At 34.1% G+C, this 18,258-nt stretch overlaps 1 protein-coding gene and 1 long non-coding RNA gene across 2 annotated transcripts in view; both read left to right on the forward strand.

Moving 5' to 3' along the window:
* The window catches only part of LOC111049175 (solute carrier family 35 member F5), a 35,025-nt gene extending 29,191 nt beyond the window's left edge, over positions 1 to 5,834 (forward strand). The window contains 2 exon segments of the mRNA XM_039421923.1: positions 8 to 253; positions 5,345 to 5,834. Coding sequence (XP_039277857.1) covers positions 8 to 253; positions 5,345 to 5,417 — 319 coding nt within the window. The 3' untranslated portion in view covers positions 5,418 to 5,834.
* A 7,552-nt stretch (positions 5,835 to 13,386) lies between these two features.
* Positions 13,387 to 15,627, forward strand: LOC120350006. The gene is made up of 2 exons (XR_005570571.1): positions 13,387 to 13,423; positions 15,507 to 15,627. It is a non-coding gene; the product is annotated as an uncharacterized LOC120350006 (long non-coding RNA).
* Positions 15,628 to 18,258: the final 2,631 nt, after the last annotated feature.

Here is an 18,258-nt window from a genome sequence, read left to right on the forward strand (position 1 = left end):
GTTGCAGGGGCTGTTTTCTGACATCGTCGTTGATAGCGACTGTAGCAATGAGCCTGACAATTCCGATGTCGATGTTGGCCGACGTGCTGTTCGAGAGGGTGCACTACCCTGGCCTCTTCTACCTCGGGTCGCTGCCGATGGTCCTATCCTTCATCACAGTTACCATTCTAGCACACTACGAGAACCACGACCCTGTCCTCGAGGGCCTCAGACGGCTCTTCTCGTGTTGGTGTTCGAGAGGAAGACCAATTAGGTATGATCTATCACTTATTCTCAATCATCTATATAATTTATTCAATGCACAGTTCAACCCTGAGATCTCAGTAACCACTGAACCAATCTTTAAGTTTATTACGTCAAATTGAAGGGGATGATGAGTAAGTTTTCAGAAATGCATTAAAATTTATGATTTTTTTCTAAGATCCAATTATTATTTAATAATTTGTCCATCCTACACACCCAATCTAAACTTGTCTGTAACGTCATTGTCGAATTCCATCAATTTCAAACAGCTGATCATGTGTACAATTTGAAAATTTGCTCAGCTTACCATACAAAGCAAGGCAAATCGGAGCATCAGGGTTTTAAAACTAGGTCACGCGCGCTTTGCAAAAAGAAAAAGAGAGGGAGGAAGAGGTGAAAAAACGAAAAAGGAAGAGAGATGATGGGAAAAAAGAGAAAACAAGAAAACTAAAATGAGACACAAAAAGAGAAGAGAAAGAGAATGAAATAGAGAAAGAGAAAGAAATAGAGAAAAAGAAAGAAATGATGGAAAAGAAAGAACTAGAGAAATGGAAAGAGAGAGATAGATAAAGAGAAAGAGAAAGAAATCGAGAATGAGAGAGAATGAAATAGAGAGAGAGAGAGAGAAGGAGGTAGAGAAATAGAGATAGAAAATGAAAGAAGGAATTTGAGAAAGTGAAAGACAGGAAAATGAGAGAGAGAAAGAAGAAGAAGAAGAAGAAGAAGAAGAATAAGAAATCGCACATTAGTGCGACCCGGGATAACTTGGTTGTTATTGATTTTGATCACTTCCTCAGCAGTGAACCTTGGTCCAGTGGATAGAGTGCTTGCGCAGCAGATTAGAGATCCCGTGTTCAAACTCGCTCATCACTCTCATTATAGTCCAGGCAATGAATGCTCAAAAAAGGGTATAGAGGGAAATGTTGGGATGACAATTTTTGACCCCACAGTTCTGTTGAGAGTAGTAAGGGGGGGGGGAAACATATCTTTGTTTTTTCAAAAATGTCACACTTTCAAGAGCGGATATCTCAAAAACTAGAGGAGATATAAAAGAGGTTGTAGAATGAATATTGTAGGAAATTATGTAAGCTTCAATTTGTTATATGACAGACAAGTCCTTAGGATACATAGTGTTTGAGTTTTATGCGAGAAACTATTTTTTACTAGCCGTCAGACTCGCTTCGCTCGCCTTATCCGTCTAGCCAGAGGACTCTCTATTATTTTCTCCATTGAAAGTGCTAAAGACATTGTTTCCAGGGACACCGGACTTATAAATGTCTCTCAAGGAGGTACCTTCATATCGTCCCCATATTTATAATATTACAACTTTTCTAACAATAAATTAATTATAAGAAACCGGTCAACTTACAGAAAAATGGAATATGCAGTAGGCAATTTACACTATGAATCGTCTCACAGACGATAGTGAGACGGAAAATGATTTTAAATAAGATGGTTTTGTTGGTGACAATGACAGGAGGTTGCTAATGATGTTTTTCATGAAAAGTGGATTCAATGTTATGGCGGCTTGTTATGCCTATGCAGAATGTTTATGCTCACAAGTCGGTTTCCGATCTCATACACATACTAAACCGAAAACAAGAGCTAACTAACTAAGCTGTGATGCCTCCGGCCGGTTCGGTTGGTCTAGAAACTATTCATCTATGAAACAGGGAAATATCGTGTTGAAAAGGGAAGAAATGGTACAATCAAGTGAGAAGTTTTCTTCAATTAATAAATACAGTATGATTTGGAGCGGCTCAGAAGTTTCAAGGTTCACCGCTGACAACTCTTGTCCTCTATCGATAGCATTCCAACGATACCATTCATTCAATACAGCACATTTTAGAGCGGCACAATTTATATTAAAACCGGAGGTCTTATCAAAAATCGTTACACATACGTTTCTGCGCCCTGTTTCAAAGAACTTGTATACCAAATTTCATCAAAATCGGACAATAACTGCGACTGTAATTGCGGTACAAACAGACAAAAGCCGATCGAGTCGAAACTAAGACCTCAGCTTCGCTTCGGTCAATTAAAGTCACCTTATCACGAAATTTTTAGACCCTAGCTAAACCTCTGTACCAAATTTGAAAAATTTCTGTCTATTATTTGATGAAATAACTGAGAAAACGCAAAAAACGCTCATTTTGGGTGTATCTTTAACGATGTTGCAAATCCCTTCTAATACAACATTATTACACCCTAGCTGATCTTCTGTACTAAATTTGAACAATATTTCTGTTCATTTGTCCTCGATAAATCTGAGAAAAAGTAAAAAAACGCTAATTTTGGGTGTATCTTTGACGATATTGCAAATTCCTTCTAATACAACATTGTTACACCCTAGCTGATATTCTGTACTAAATTTGAACAATATTTCTCTTCATTTGTTTCCGATAAATCTGAGAAAAAGCAAAAAAAAAAAAACGCTGGAAAAACGCTAATCTTGGGCGTATCGTTGACGTTATTGCAAATTCCTTCTAACACAACATTATTACACCCTAGCTGAGCTTCTGTACTAAATTTGAACATTTTCTGTTCATTTGTTCTCGATAAAGCTGAGAAAACGCTAAAAAAAACACTGGAAAAACGCAGATTTTGGGCGTATCTTTGAAATGTTTTTAAATCCGTTCTTACTGCACCTCTAAAGGGCCAACTAAACATACCTACCAAATTTGAACGTTTTTGGTCCGGTAGATTTTTAGTTCTGCAAGTGAGTGAGTCAGTCAGTGAGTGAGTGCCATTTCGCTTTTATATATATAAATTTGTTGCGGATAATGCCTCCTCCTAATTTCCAGTCAGGCATGCTTTCCCTTTCACCAAACTGAAAATCTCAGTCAGTTTAAAGCCAGTCAACAGAGAATCAACCAGTCAACATGAAATTCAGCCAGTCTACAGAAGGAAATTGAAGAGAAATTGCATGTATCATATTCAATAATTATTATTCATTAATTAGCATTTGAATAAATGCGATTTCTCTTTAATCTCAATCTGTATTAAATATTAAATTTGAGTCGTTAAAATTGTGGTTTCTCACTCCTTGATACAAAGTAATATTGATGCAATAGAGCAATGCCATTGGTTAGATCACCGTATTTTAATATACAGAAAATTATAGGTATTCAACCTTCCGGTAGTCGCGCCCTACTCAATCACACGAGCAGTCGCGTGTTGTATTTTGTACAACATCCAATTTTCCAAGTGTATGTACTCTGATCACTGTCAAAACATATTAATTAATTGTATAATTACTTTCTCCATCTTCTTGAATTATGTTACGCCTATGAACATTTGAATGATTACCATTTCATAGCCCAATAAAGTACATCAAGCAAAGCCATCAATTCTGTGTTATTGGTTCGTTTACAGTCCCCGTATACAGTATTTTCCTATCTTAGTGCGAAATCTAGTGCGACTTATGCACTGTCGCGACTTAATGGCACCTAAAGACTGAACCATTGCTCGGTTGATACTGCAACTCAGTGGAGTGATGGGGGAAAGTTTTGGAATGCATAGGTGACTCATTCACTAACACCACCCCAATCAATAGTTTTGTGCAGCAAAAAAACTAACACTGTTGTACTTTTTACAACAGCACGACTGCCGGAAGGTTAAGATAACTGAAAAATGTTCTAATAATTTATTTGTCAAAATAATGTGAAATGTTTAGGCACCTATAATATCTACTGCGGATGATGCCCACATGATGATTTTACTTGTGCGTGTGTAATGGCATAGGATAAGGATATCGTTAAACTTGTATTATTTGTCTCTGGTGCGTGGGTGATTGATGAGATGATCAAACCTCCATGCCCACCGGTCGGATTCGAACCCTGGACCGGGTAGCGCTAGCAGACTGAAGGGTGCAACGTCTAAGTCGTCTCGGCTAATTTTGCCGGCATTAATTCAATCACACAAGACTGAAGGGATCTCTCATTTTTGTAAACCTTTTTATTCACGCCTGATAATTATTAATGTTACAAAACCCATTCGTAATTCAATATTAGAATGCAGATACTGATTTTGGTGTGATATAGTGATATTGAATGAAAAAGACTAAGAAATTGTCAAAAAACCACAGATTTATTGATAATTAGAAAGACCGGTTTCGGTTATTACACCATTGTCAATCTCTGATAAACTAAAACTAAATACAAGAGCAGCAGAATTTATACTAGTAGGCGAGTTCTGCTATTGGTCGAGGGCATGAACGCCTGCCATTGGCCTAGCTAGACAGTCTCCTCCCACTCAACGGTGTGACACAATGGTGGCTTAAGCAACAGAATTGCCATGATAATAAAATTTACTTTCAGTACAAAATAAGAACCAAGAATACAAGTGTGAAATAAATTACATAAAACAAATATGTAAATGGAAAAACTATTTTATTATCATGGCAATTCTGTTGCTTAAGCCGCCATTGTGTCACACCGTTGAGTGGGAGGAGACTGTCTAGCTAGGCCATTTTAATAAAATAGTTTTTCCATTTACATATTTGTTTTATTATCTTTCACACTTGTTTTCTTGGTTCTTATTTTGTACTGAAAGTAAATTTTATTATCATGGCAATTCTGTTGCTTAAGCCGCCATTGTGTCACACCGTTGAGTGGGAGGAGACTGTCTAGCTAGGCCAATGGCAGGCGTTCATGGCCTTGACCAATAGCTGTACTCGCCTACTAGTATAGATTCTGCTGCTCTTGTAATTAGTTTTAGTTTATCAGAAATTGACAATGGTGTAATAACCGGAACCGGTCTTTCTAAATATCAATAAATCAGTGGTTTTTTGACAATTTCTTGGTCTTTTTCATTCAATATGAATAATTACCACAATATCAACTTCTCAACTACACAAAAAAATGTAGTGATATTTATCCAAGATAAATAACTATCCATATTTATTTTTCTATAATAGTTGTCACACTGAAAATGACACCATATGTGTTGAAACTTTTTAATAAATTCGTGACATTTTTAGACAATTTTCTAGTGTTTTATTATTAGAATGCAGATTATTTTTCTGTTGATATTACTGAGACTACATTATTGCAACGATGATAATGAAACTATTATTTTTAGACTCATTTATTGTTGACAGGATTTCGGAGTGTGAAGTGGAACAAACCGAGTCACTCATAGGAATCAATGATAGCGCTGATCACGAAGCCTGAAATAGTATTGCCAAGTAAATTAAGGGATTTTTACGTCTGTGATTGCAATGGAAATTCTTGATAGTTTGTTCCTGTAATTTGGATTATTGTACTTTTTATAACTGTGACTATGTTTTATTATTTTGTCAGACTTAATCTAGAACATTGGGTTAGAAAAACTTTATCAACAGTATTCAATTATTCAGTATCAAAGTACAAAATTCAAAGAGATGCTTAGGTCAGTATTCTTTGTACAGTAAAAAATATGGAGTCATTAGATTGAAGTGAAATTCCGAATTGAACATTTCCCAAGGGTGAATGAGTAACTGGTCCATCCATATCTATTCTAAGCAATAGTAAATGACCTTAATATAAAAATTAATTGACACGTTTTGTTATCCATTGTGATTAAACTATTGGAAATGTAAAACCCACCAATTTGTTGCTTTGGAAATATTCAATTCCACTTTATTGTATAAATTTTAATTATTCACGGTAGATGTTGTTACAAAAGCTTCGAATTTTATTATTGTGATTTTTTGTTTTAAAATAGTTTTTAACCACCACTCACAATCACATACGTGAACGTTAAATTGTATTCTATTTATGTTTTGTTTTAAAAGTTGTAAATAAGTTGAAATTTTCCGTTACTATTTGGTTCCATAGAACTATTTTATTTATCTATATGCTATAAAGTTGGTCTGTGTCAATCAGGATAAGTTAATAATTTATGCATTAAGATACTGAGGTCCTTATCTAGTCACCATATCCTTTAAACAATCATTTGAATTGTGATGAGTGTAGTATATGAGATCTATCCATTCCTTATTGAGTCCTATTATCCTGCGAAATAAAAATAACTAAATGGACTTTGGAGCGTCCAATAACAAGTGCAATGAAAAATTTGTATGCGTTTTCTGGCACATTAATAAATATCACGAAATCATTCCCCTAGTTCCACCTCTAATGTAGAGTTAATCTGTTAGACACTGTCAATTTTTCAGAGAACTTTCATTATTTTTATTCAGCATACAGACAAATTATAAAATAATTCTTGACATTTCATAATAATATTCTCTATGGGGGGGGGGGAATCACAATCTTTGTATTTAGTTTCAGGGCTATTGTAAAATATCTATTCTATTCCAAGTATTAATTCCTATCAATTGATGTCCAGAACTATAAATTTGTCAAATTTAATTTTCCGTTTTCGTATTTTTACTTTAGTATTATCATTTCCACTGTTTCCGCAAAAAATTTTTTCCATTGAATTTTGACGTATTCGAATTTCATGTTGTGTTTTTATATTTTCACACTAGTATTATCATTTCCACTGTTTCCCACTATATTATTTTCATTTCTAATATTTTTATGTTTAGTTTGTAAACTCAAGTATTACTGTACTTCATCCTGGAAAATTGCTGAGTCATACCCGGTTCAATCTATAATGATGAGATATATGCGGACTATTCTATAACCTAAAATCAGCACCCAAATATTTTCAAGATACATGTGATAGTAGAAGACAGATTTATTTATTTAGTTTTAGAATTTTTTAAAGATATATTCATACAGAATACAACGGTATTACAGTATTCTCTTCACTACTCATACTTGATTCAATGTGCACCAGGTGAATTCATTTGTTGAGCATACATAGGAGTGAATCAATCTTTTTTTAATTCACACTGAAGTTTTTAATGAGTTTATAAAACATTTAAACGTGATGAACACTTGAAATCAGTCAGGTAGACCTAAGACATATCATGAAAACAATAATAATATTGATGAATAAGCTGTCTCGAATTCCAATTTATACATTACTAATAATTGTTGGATTGATTACTTCTGATTTTTCATAATTTTTCTTGGCTCATACACTTAGGCTCAACTCACACTTACGCGACTCAGGTCGAGAAGAGACTTGACTCTAGTCGAGAGCATGTGTTTCCAAATGGTGACGTCGCGGAGACTAGAATCGACTGGTCTGAGTGTCTCCATTTTGGAAACACATGCTCTCGACTAGAGTCGAGTCTCTTCTCGACCTGAGTCGCCTAAGTGTCAGTTGAGCCTTAGTATTATTTTATAACTTATATTTTCAATTGACTGATATCATCAATAATTACATCAACATTGGAGATGAAATTCGTTCTTTTATCCATCATTCACCTATTTATACGTTCACCAATTATTTTCACGTTTGAATATCTATGTGTAGGACGGGCAGTTGTAATTCCATTAAAACTACACTATTATAACTATAATGCTATTCTGTGAAAAATATTATTCTTGTGAAAATGTCTTAGTAATAAATTCCATTTTTAAAAATATATTGTACTGATATTTTAAAAATTAAAATTCATCATATATTTCCAAATTGATTCACAATAATTCAAGGTCCAAAATTAATTGTATATTTTATTTTCATTTAATTCATATCCACAGTCGTTGGTTTAATTTTCATGAGGTTAAAATAGTATTTGAACCTTTTATTAGATAATAATTTTCTTAATCTATATCATAAAAATTAATTTATGTGTTTAAAGTTAGAGAATGAGTGGATTAATTATTCAAGTTTCATTTAATCTAAGGTAGCTGCACAAAATTATTAAACTGAAATTAATCTTATGTTAATCTTTCAAGTAGCCCTATCAAAGTAATTTAAAAGCTAATTTTCTTATCCTAATCCTTTTTATAATCATTCCATTTTATGATAGATTATATATGAAAAACTGTATCTCTATAAAATGTTTTCATTGAAACTCAAAAGATCTAAGTGAACCTTTAGAAATTTACCACTTTAGCTCATTCAATTTCATGAATAATTCTAAAAACAATATATTCCATCTATTGCGTTATAATAGTAAAGTAGTTTGAAATAAATTTCTCATTTTCATTGAAACACTTGAATAATGCGAACCTACCTGTCTGCCCCATACAAACTTGATTGATGTATCAGGATTTCTTTTTGAGCACAATTTTGTGAGTGAAGTTTCATTGGGTGAATTGTTTTTAGTATTGTTAAATTGTGTTGGATAATACATATTTGTAAATTAAATTGAAAAAGTCAATTATCATTTTTTCATATCCCAGAAATAAAAAGTATGTGTACCTTCCAGGCAACAAATAATAATGTTTTGAATGAGAGTATTAAATTTTCTTTCTATCTATGTAACTTGAATAATTTCAAAAATTGTATATAGCCCACATCCATAACCTGTTGTATGAGTGAACGCAAACATATTCCACTTGGTAACTTTTCATATTCTGTTTCATCTTGTGGAAAATACGCCATTCCTATATATAAATACGCAACCCATTTTTTCGACCAAAACAGTTTTCAAGGTATTTAATACTAATTACTTACTACATTACAGAAAAATTAGGGTTTCCAATGTCAGAATTTACATAGAATGGGTTCAGTGATTCAATAAACTCTCTCTCTAGAAAAATAGTTCAATTTAATTCAAGCATAAGTTAACTAATGAAGATGTTACAGTCAATTCCTTTCAAATAATTTAAGAGTTGCATTTTTATTCGGCTCCTTATTGTATTATAATTATGATTATCTCATAATTCAACATTATTTGTATTCATAGAAATAATGTTAATATTGTTGTCTAAATAGTTGTTGTTGTCTCTACTAAAATGTGTTCAATATGATTTCTGTAAAACATTTACCAAGATTTATCTTTTTATTTCAGACAATAAAAATATAGGACTGAAGGATTGTTATCATTGATTCTGCTTTCCATGTCGAAACACTATATAATAACTTTTTATAGTTCAGACACTGTTAATATCCAACAACACTCCTTCAACATATTCAGGAAGCCAACCATGACAGATACCCTTATTCACAACTCCTCAAATCATCCTGTTCAACATAAACACTCAGCTTTCCTATCTATGCTAAACAGACTTCAAACCATCCCCCTCTCACCTGAACACTACAAAGCAGAACTCAATACCATAAAATATTTAGCACAACAGAACGGATACCAACACAACCTAATCGACATGCTACTCCAAAAAATCAAAAATAAAAAACAAAAGAAGGACAAAACTGAAAAGTTCTTAACACTGACATACATAAACAACAAATCCAACAGAATAGGAAGTATGTTTAGAAAATCTGGGTATAAAGTGGCATTTAGAACAAAAAATAAAATCTACAAGCAAATCAATAAAAGAGAAAAGATTCAAGACAACAAAAAACTCAAACTCCCAGGAGTATACAAGCTAAAATGCTCTGAATGTGATAAATTCTACATCGGACAGACTGGCCGTTCTTTCAATCAAAGATACAAGGAACATATCCAGGGACTAAAAACAAAAAAAGAATATACATTTGCCGACCACCTTATTCAAGAAAATCACAAACACACAAACATAAATACTGATCTACAAATCATACACATAAAAAACAAAGGACCAGAATTGGACACAATAGAACAGTTTGAGATATACACCCAATTTAAAAGCAATAGACAATGTATATTAAATGAACCACCCAACTTCAAATCCCACATCCTCTTTGATTACCTTCTCAGCCACAACAAACCCAATAGACACCAACAGCACACTAAAAATTGCCATCCTATCCTTCTACTTGTTTATGAGTACAACCAAGAAGATGGCGGACCTGCCGAAAGATCTCGTTGTCACAGTGAGTGATTAATTCATTTATTGTAAAATATCTGACTGCTAGTCGTTTTTTCTAATAGCAAAAAGTGATTTAATAATAAGCAGTTTGTGATGGAAAACAACATTGAAGAAATCATTATTCATTTTCCATGTCAGTTACTCATGTAGCTAGCTGATAAGAAGACAAATAATAAGCAGTACTATTATAAACTATTTTTTTCTTACAACATTATTTTAACTTATACTGAGGCCCATGTTATAATGGCAATAACTTATTCCATAAACATTGTGTTGTTCTCCTTGTCTATCATTCAACAAAGCGCAAGCAATGGATCACTGCCATCTGAACTGTTGCAGTTTTTGTTGAATGTGTTTCGATTTTTTGATGCCATCGATCTCACAATTGTGGGTAATGAATGAAGCAGAAGGTATTAGCAGATAGCGTTATCCTTTTCCAGCTCCGCAATATTGCCAGATCGATTTTAAACAATGTAGAAATGTAATGTAGCATATCAAAATTCCTAATTATGGAATCTACCATACAAATTATTGGATAATATAGCCTATTTTTTCTTGACGAATAAAATATATCATTTTAGAAGAATGAACAGTTGATATTACATCAGATATACTGGTATCAGATCTCCTCTATAGTAGGCAGTGGCAAGGCAGAAAATCTGCAACGCTGTTCTCGACCTTCTCATAGCTTTCTCTACTGCCTTACTTCTTACTTACTTACTTCCAGTGTCTTCCTCATGGTCTTAGGATCAGGGAATCGTCAAAGGTTTTGATCTCCTCTATTGGGGTCGTCATCAGGTGTGTAGAGTATTCTATACTCTAAGGTGTTGGTATGTGTGGTCATCAGTAAACTCTCTTGTCGTGTAGTATGGTCTTGCAACTAGATATTTCTTGAGCTTTTGTGCGAAGATGCCATGGTCCTGAATTTCTTTTAATTCTTTTTGTAACAAGTTGAAGAGGCGGGCTCCTGAGTATGCTGGTGAATCACTGTACTTCTTGAGCCTGTGGTGTTGTAGGTCTATGTTGTTGCTGTTTCTTGTGTTGTACTCATGTCGCTCACTTCTCCGGATTGAGCCTGTCTTTTTAGCCAGGGTTACTACCTCGAGGACATACAATGAAATGACAGTCAGTTTCTATACTATGCTGAGTGAAGAGTGTCCTGCAATGCTCCATCGGATCCTTTCTCAGTATAGTTCTGAGTGCTCTCTTCTGGATACGCAGGACTCTGTCCAATCTGGTTTGTGCAGCGGACCCCCAGGCCACTATGCCATACTTGAGATGAGAGGCAAACAAGGAGTGATAGGCTATGAATGCGGTTGTTTCTTCAGTGATGTTTCTAGTTCTTCTGATTAAAAAACACAGCGGAAGAGAACCTCTTGCAGAGCTGGTCGATATGGTTTTGCCAAGTTAAATTGTTGTTACCGGTATGCCTAAAAATCTGGTACAGTCCACAGTAGATGTGTCGGTGCTGGTCTGCTCCTCTGGGTCACTCTTCCTAGGTTTGAATTGAATATGGACAGTTTTATTTTTATTCATTTCTAGGTTCAGTTCTTTGCATATCCACTCGGCCTCATTAAGCGTTTCCTCCACAATCTTGTTGGTTTTTTCATGTTTTCTGTGGGGATCAGGATGGTGGTGTCATCGGCGAATAGTATACAGCTCTTTCTACTGTCTATTTCTTTGGGAAAATCGTTGATATAAACCAGGAACAGCAGTGGCCCCAACAGAATTGACCCCTTTGGTACCCCTCTGTAAACTGGTCTTAATGAGGATTTATAGGTTGTTATGCTATTATGCTTTTGGTAATCAATTTCAACATATTGTTTTCTGTCTGTAAGGTAGTTGTCCAGCCATTGAAGAGCTTTTCCTTTTATTAGCAGGGCTTCAAGTTTCCTTCTGAGCAGGTCAAGGTCAAGTGTGTCGAATGCCTTTTGCAGGTCAATAAATAAACCTGATGCAGTTTTGCCATCCTCCCAGAGCTTGGTGACATTATTGCAAAGTTCTGAGATTGCTGTTGCTGTGCCAAGACCTTTTCTGAAGCCGTGCTGATAAATTGAAAGTAGGTTGTTGTTTTCAAGATGTACAACCAGTTGATCATATATTGCTCTTTCTAATAATTTTTACACTATTGGCAGGTTAGCTATGAGTCGATAATTTTTTGTATCAGTTCTATCGCCTCCTTTGAACTTGGGAAAAGTATAATTCGTATAATTCTGTGCTCATAGGTTTTCTTTATCTCAATGTAATTCTGCCTGTCCTCTGGTGCTCCTGTAGATATGTACCCTATCTCCTATTTGCACGATGTAGTTGACCTTTGAATGCAAAAGTATCATGATCCCAGAGAACATTCCTAGTAGTAGTCATCTTCTTAGGTTCTCAAGGCATTGCTTCCTCAATATTGAGACTCATAATCCTCACAAAGTTGTTGTATTTATCGTTTACTGACACCTGCCTGGTTACGTGTTTCCAGTCAATTTGACTCAATCTGTGCTTCAGTCGATGCCTATTGAATAATTTCTTGCATATTTGTACATTATTTTCTTTTGGTTGTCTATTGATAGAATTTGATAGATTGTCAGAACAGGAATCTGGTTGGGACAGACAGTGGCCGTGAAGTTGCTAGTCGGCAGACTGTGGAAGCATCCATCAAGACTTGTGGCTGTGCTGGGTGTAATGCGTGTTGCGGGCAGGCTGTATTTATAGAGCATCCATAATTTATTGAGTGAGTGTGTTTTTCAGTTCTTTGTAACCCAGTTCATTGGTTTTCAGGATGTCAACGTTAATAATTAAAACATACATTATAATGTAGACATCACTAGTAATTAAAACATACATTATAATTTAGATATCACTAGTCTTTATTAGCAATAAATAGTCTTCACTATTATATTTTTTTTATTCGTTCTTCATTAGTATAATAGTATTCATTGCTTTAATAGTAACGGTAACTGATCGTGAAGCAGATACGCGTGTGATTTGATTATTGTATATCTTATAATATTTTTCAACTGCTTCAAATAATAGCAGAATCAAATTATTGCCATTTAAAAGCAAATTCCTCACTTCCCAAACCATCAATCTACCTTTCAAACATCAATAAAATTTTGCTTTTCAGGTTATGTCACTGGTCACTGCTGCCAAATATTCTGATATAACGGTAACCGTTGCCAAATGGTAATCTGTATATTAGGTCGCGATAATCTATATATTTTGCAAACATTTTGTTTGACCACAACACGGGGGAACATCAACTTCAAGCTTATCAGCTGATAGCTTTGAAAATTTGTTATTGTATGAATTCACAAAATATTAAAAATTCATCAATCAACAATCATCATTCTGAATCAGCTCCTATGGAGAAGGTGAGTTCTATCTTTTGTAGCATATCTATCAAGTAAGTAATTCCAAATAATTTTTTTTTTTCAATTTTCTTCTTAGGCTACTTCAGTTCATTCAATAAAGGCTACCGGTAACTTAAGTTTATCCAGTTCAATGCAATTTCAAATTGTATGGCATAATAATCACTTCTATAGTCTTGCAACAATCAACCTCATTTTTCTAATTTAATTCAAGTTATAAAGAATTAAGCTCAAGATTCGTTTATTGTCAGAACATTAAAAACAATAATGCAAGACATCGTCAAAAAAACAAGCAGTCACAAATTTAACAATAGCGGTCTATCTCAGGTTATAAAATTACATCATATTATTTCAAACTGGATAGCAGTCAATTATAACATATTTAACATCAATATATTACAGGTCAGAAAATTACAAATAAATTTGTATAATTTATCTATACGGTAAGCTTTATAGATAAATAATCAAACGCATAAAACCTGAGTTTTTGTACCAGAACAACATGTGAAATGGTATCAAAAGATTTTGACATGTCATAAAAGCTATTCGTGACTTTAGTTTTTCCATCTAGCAAGCTAATTCAATTCCACAAGAACTCAGAGATAGCAGTATGAGTACCTCTATTGCTTCTGTAACCAAATCGATTATTAGTAAAAAGTAAATTGTTTTCAAAATATTGAACAATTTGATTATAAAATAGGAATCTCAAAAATCTATGCATTTATAGACCCTGGGCTATAATTATTGTAGTCAAGTGGCGAACCCATTTTCAATAATGGAATCACTTTAACTAGTTTTAAGCATTCAGGAAAACCCCCATTCTCAATACACATATTGAAAACGAAACTCAAAACATCACAAATAAATGGTGCAGCCAATTTCATTATAGAAGAATTCAAGGAATGGATTTATTTTTCATGTTAATTACATAGGTAGGTTCTTTATAATAATATACGGTACGTCTTAATAAATTTATTTTATTTATTTTACCTCAATAAAATATCTGTTTCACCCAATAGGCAAGATGATTTTAATCTCATCTTTGATTCACTCAAGTATGCCTATTTTTCGACAGATAGTTTAGCTGATAGCGTGATACACCTATGGTTTGACTCATGTAATTATTACTCAAGTGATTCTTATAGGAGTCTGAGAACATTTTTAAAGATTTCATGAGTTAACTCAGGATTTATTGTCATAAATTCAATCTAATTCGATACATGTAATTTTTAGGAAGCAGAAAAGTTAGGGCGGTAATGCTGGCTGATCTACGCTTACGTAATAGGATGCCAAAGAAGAGAACTACATCTGCTCCTGAACCCAGCAAATCAACTAACAAACTCGAACCAAAAAAGGTTTGTATAATAAAACTACTGAATTCTCCTTACATTTTTACTAATTAATCTTATATTTCATATTACTCGGTTCTTTTCAGACTATTAACAATGATGCTTAAAGTCCATGTTAAATGTCTCTTGGCAATTGGGGGATTTATGCATCGATCACAGTTTGAAGTTAAACCATGTATCACATCATTGTCGATTTCAATGAATTAGCTGAATAAATATAGTGGAAGTTGAAAGTTTTTATTATTTTTATGCTTACAGTAGGGTCTAAGATAGCTTAATCCAACTAAAAAATTTAAAAATCTATGTTGAATGTAAAATTTAACGAAAAATCCAAATTAAACTAGTTTTAAATTTTGTATTGCCTAGCTAGTTTTGGACATGTAGCAAAAAATGTGTAAATTTTAACTTTGGTTTACTTCTTTACTTGTTGATTAATAGGTATTTTGAACTATTGGATTTTGAATAATATATTCTAAAAGAAGAATGTTGAATCACTTGATTGGCACTTCATATAGTATATATTAATAAAATATTTCTTTGTTTTATCCAATAGAAAAGATGATTAACCTTTTAATTTATTCACAACTTTGGTTCTCTCACTTATGCCTATTTTAAACACAACATATTCTAAGTGATATTAAGGAGTTGAGAACATTTTTGAAAATCTGAGTAGACAATTCAGGATTTATTGTCATTTCTTTCTAAATTCAATCTAATTCGATCCATGAAATTTTTAGGAAGCAGAAAAGTTAGGGCGGCAATGCTGGCTGATCTACGCTTACGGAACAGGATGCCAAAGAAGAAAACTACAACTGCCCCAGAACGCAGCAAATCAACTAACAACTCGAACCGAAACAGGTTTGTATAATCATGGCTACTGAATTCTCCTTACATTTTTACTAGTAAATCTAGATTTCATATTACTCGGTTCTTTTCAGACTAATTACAATGATGCTTGTTCATGTTGAATGTTTCTTGTCAATTGGGGATTTATGCATCTATCATCGTTTAAACCACATTTCTACATGGAATATTTTATTTTTCTGACTAACTATGGGTGTGATGACATTGATTGTGTATATGTACAATTATTGTAAGCGACTGGACATATTTATATAGGTTGTGGAATCCAGCATTGATATATACATAGATCGATAGGGGAGGTCAAGACAAGTTCAAGGAACCGGCGTATCAATGGGGAATATTCGGCTCCAGGCTATATTACCTACTATAGATACTAACGCTCTGCCAAAATTCAGCTTTTTCCTAATTTGTTGCGCATCATCAATGTCTTTATTGACTGGGCTATTAAGTTGAGCATGGCTATTTTAGGTTAGGCTATCTATGCTTGAGATTTGTCCAATTCATTACTCACTTTGAATTGCAAAAAATTATTAAAAATATCAGTACTGAGTGTGCAAAGTATTCTATTTTTCCAAATATCTTGTACACTTTTGCGTTTAGGCTATCAAGTGACTAATCATTTATGTATAACAATCATTATCTATTCATTTAACTAACTATATCTATCAGATAACCTGATGAGAGAAAATGAAAAAATTGTAATGTGAAATTTTCAGTTCAATATTATCATCAACATTTTTATATTTGTTTTCTTGATTTTAAACTTTATAAAATAAAAACTCAGGAAGTGAAAGTGCAAATTTTTTGTGAGGAAACATGAAGAACCCAATATTTAATCTATAAACTTGAGTGTTGGTAGGAAATGACATTAGGTAATACGGCAAGGCAGAACATCCAAAAGGATCTCTCTGCCGATAAAAGCCATAAGAATAAATAATAAATTTATCTATAGAGGTATTTATTTTCAGATAAAGTGGAACCCTGTTGAAGGTGGAGTGCGATGGAACAACAGTGGTTGCTGTAGAGGAGAGGAGGAGGGGTGTCGGCCACAAGATAGGGGAACACTCCTTATACCCTAGTTCTTCGTCATAGAAGAAGGACTACTTTTTGTAGTTCTACATTTCCCTACTTCATGCCCAAGAAAATGCAGACTTTCAGTGTCCGACCGACACTTGAGACTGATACAGTCATGCAGTTCATCCCAGTTAGTAAGTAATTGAACAATTTTCTCTTGAAATTCATTTATAAAAGGCATGAGAGCCTAAGGCTGAACTCACATTTACGCGACTCAGGTCGAGAAGAGACTCGACTCTAGTCGAGAGCATGTGTTTCCAAATGGTGACACTCAGACCAGTTGACTCTAGTCTCCGCGACTGTCACCATTTGAAAACACAGTTTTAAACTTGAAACTTGAAAACTTGAAACACATGCTCTCCAATAGTCGAGTCTCTTCTCGACCTGAGTCGCGTGTGAGTTGAGCTTTAGTGGTCAGACAACATGAAGCGTTGTATCAAGCGTTTTTCAGGCGCCATTCATGTTTTCAATGGCCGTTTTCACACTTATAAAAACACAACACTATAGAACAGGAAGCTCTCCAATTGGCTGATTCTCGATTGATACGCCCACCAAATCAGCCAATCTGAGATCTTCTTGCCCTCCGACTCTAAAAACACCGTCTGAAAATGCGAGAAATAACGCTTTATATAGTCTGGCTCTTATTATTCAAATTTTGCATATTAAAATTGGGTAGCTCGTTGGAGTGAGTGATAACGTGCCGGTCCAATAATCAAGAGAAACTGAGTTCGAATCCTGACCAGAGCCAAAAGTTTTTGACCACAGCACAATCACATAGATTACGGCTACCCCGTCTTTCGGAGGAGAATATTACCAGCTATACTCATAAGTTTATAAGACTTGACAATGTAAAAATGGCCTAACACCATATGATTTATGGCTCTGTTGATAAATGAATAAATAATAATAATATCGAGTGACCTAGCTGGCTCAGGTCTTGTGTCAGAGTTTTCAGGTTGCACTGTTCAATTTCAGGGCCTCTTACATGATTTAACAACTGCTTTCTAGGCAGCCGGGACCGATGGCTTAATGAGTCTGAGAAAATTTTTGAAAATTTGAAGAGATAATTCAGGATTTATTGTCATTTATTTTTGAATTCAATCTAATTCGATCCATGCAATTTTTAAGAAGCAAAAAAGCTCCATAAAGACGACAGGGCCACGGAATACATATTTTATTATTAATTATTTTTGATTGTGATTTTATGTAGCCTATATTGTGTTGATTCGAATAAAACTATTGATTGATTGATTATGTATGGTGACAGGGCGGCAGTGCTGGCTGACCTACGCTTACGGAACAGGATGCCAAAGAAAAGAACCATAACTGTCTCAGAACCCAGCAAATCAACTAACAACTCAAACCGAAACAGGTTTGTATAATCATGGCTACTGAAATCACGACGATGATATCTTTTGTCTCGTAGATCTCACAATGGAACCAAACTTATCAACTTTTCATTGTCCTTAGTTACAACTTTATAAAACAGAACAACTTCAAAAAACTAAAACAAACAAAGACTGTGGAACAATTTTAGGTTAGAGACACTTT

Source organism: Nilaparvata lugens, chromosome 2 (genome assembly GCF_014356525.2).
Source record: "Nilaparvata lugens isolate BPH chromosome 2, ASM1435652v1, whole genome shotgun sequence".
Classification (NCBI taxonomy): domain Eukaryota; kingdom Metazoa; phylum Arthropoda; class Insecta; order Hemiptera; family Delphacidae; genus Nilaparvata; species Nilaparvata lugens.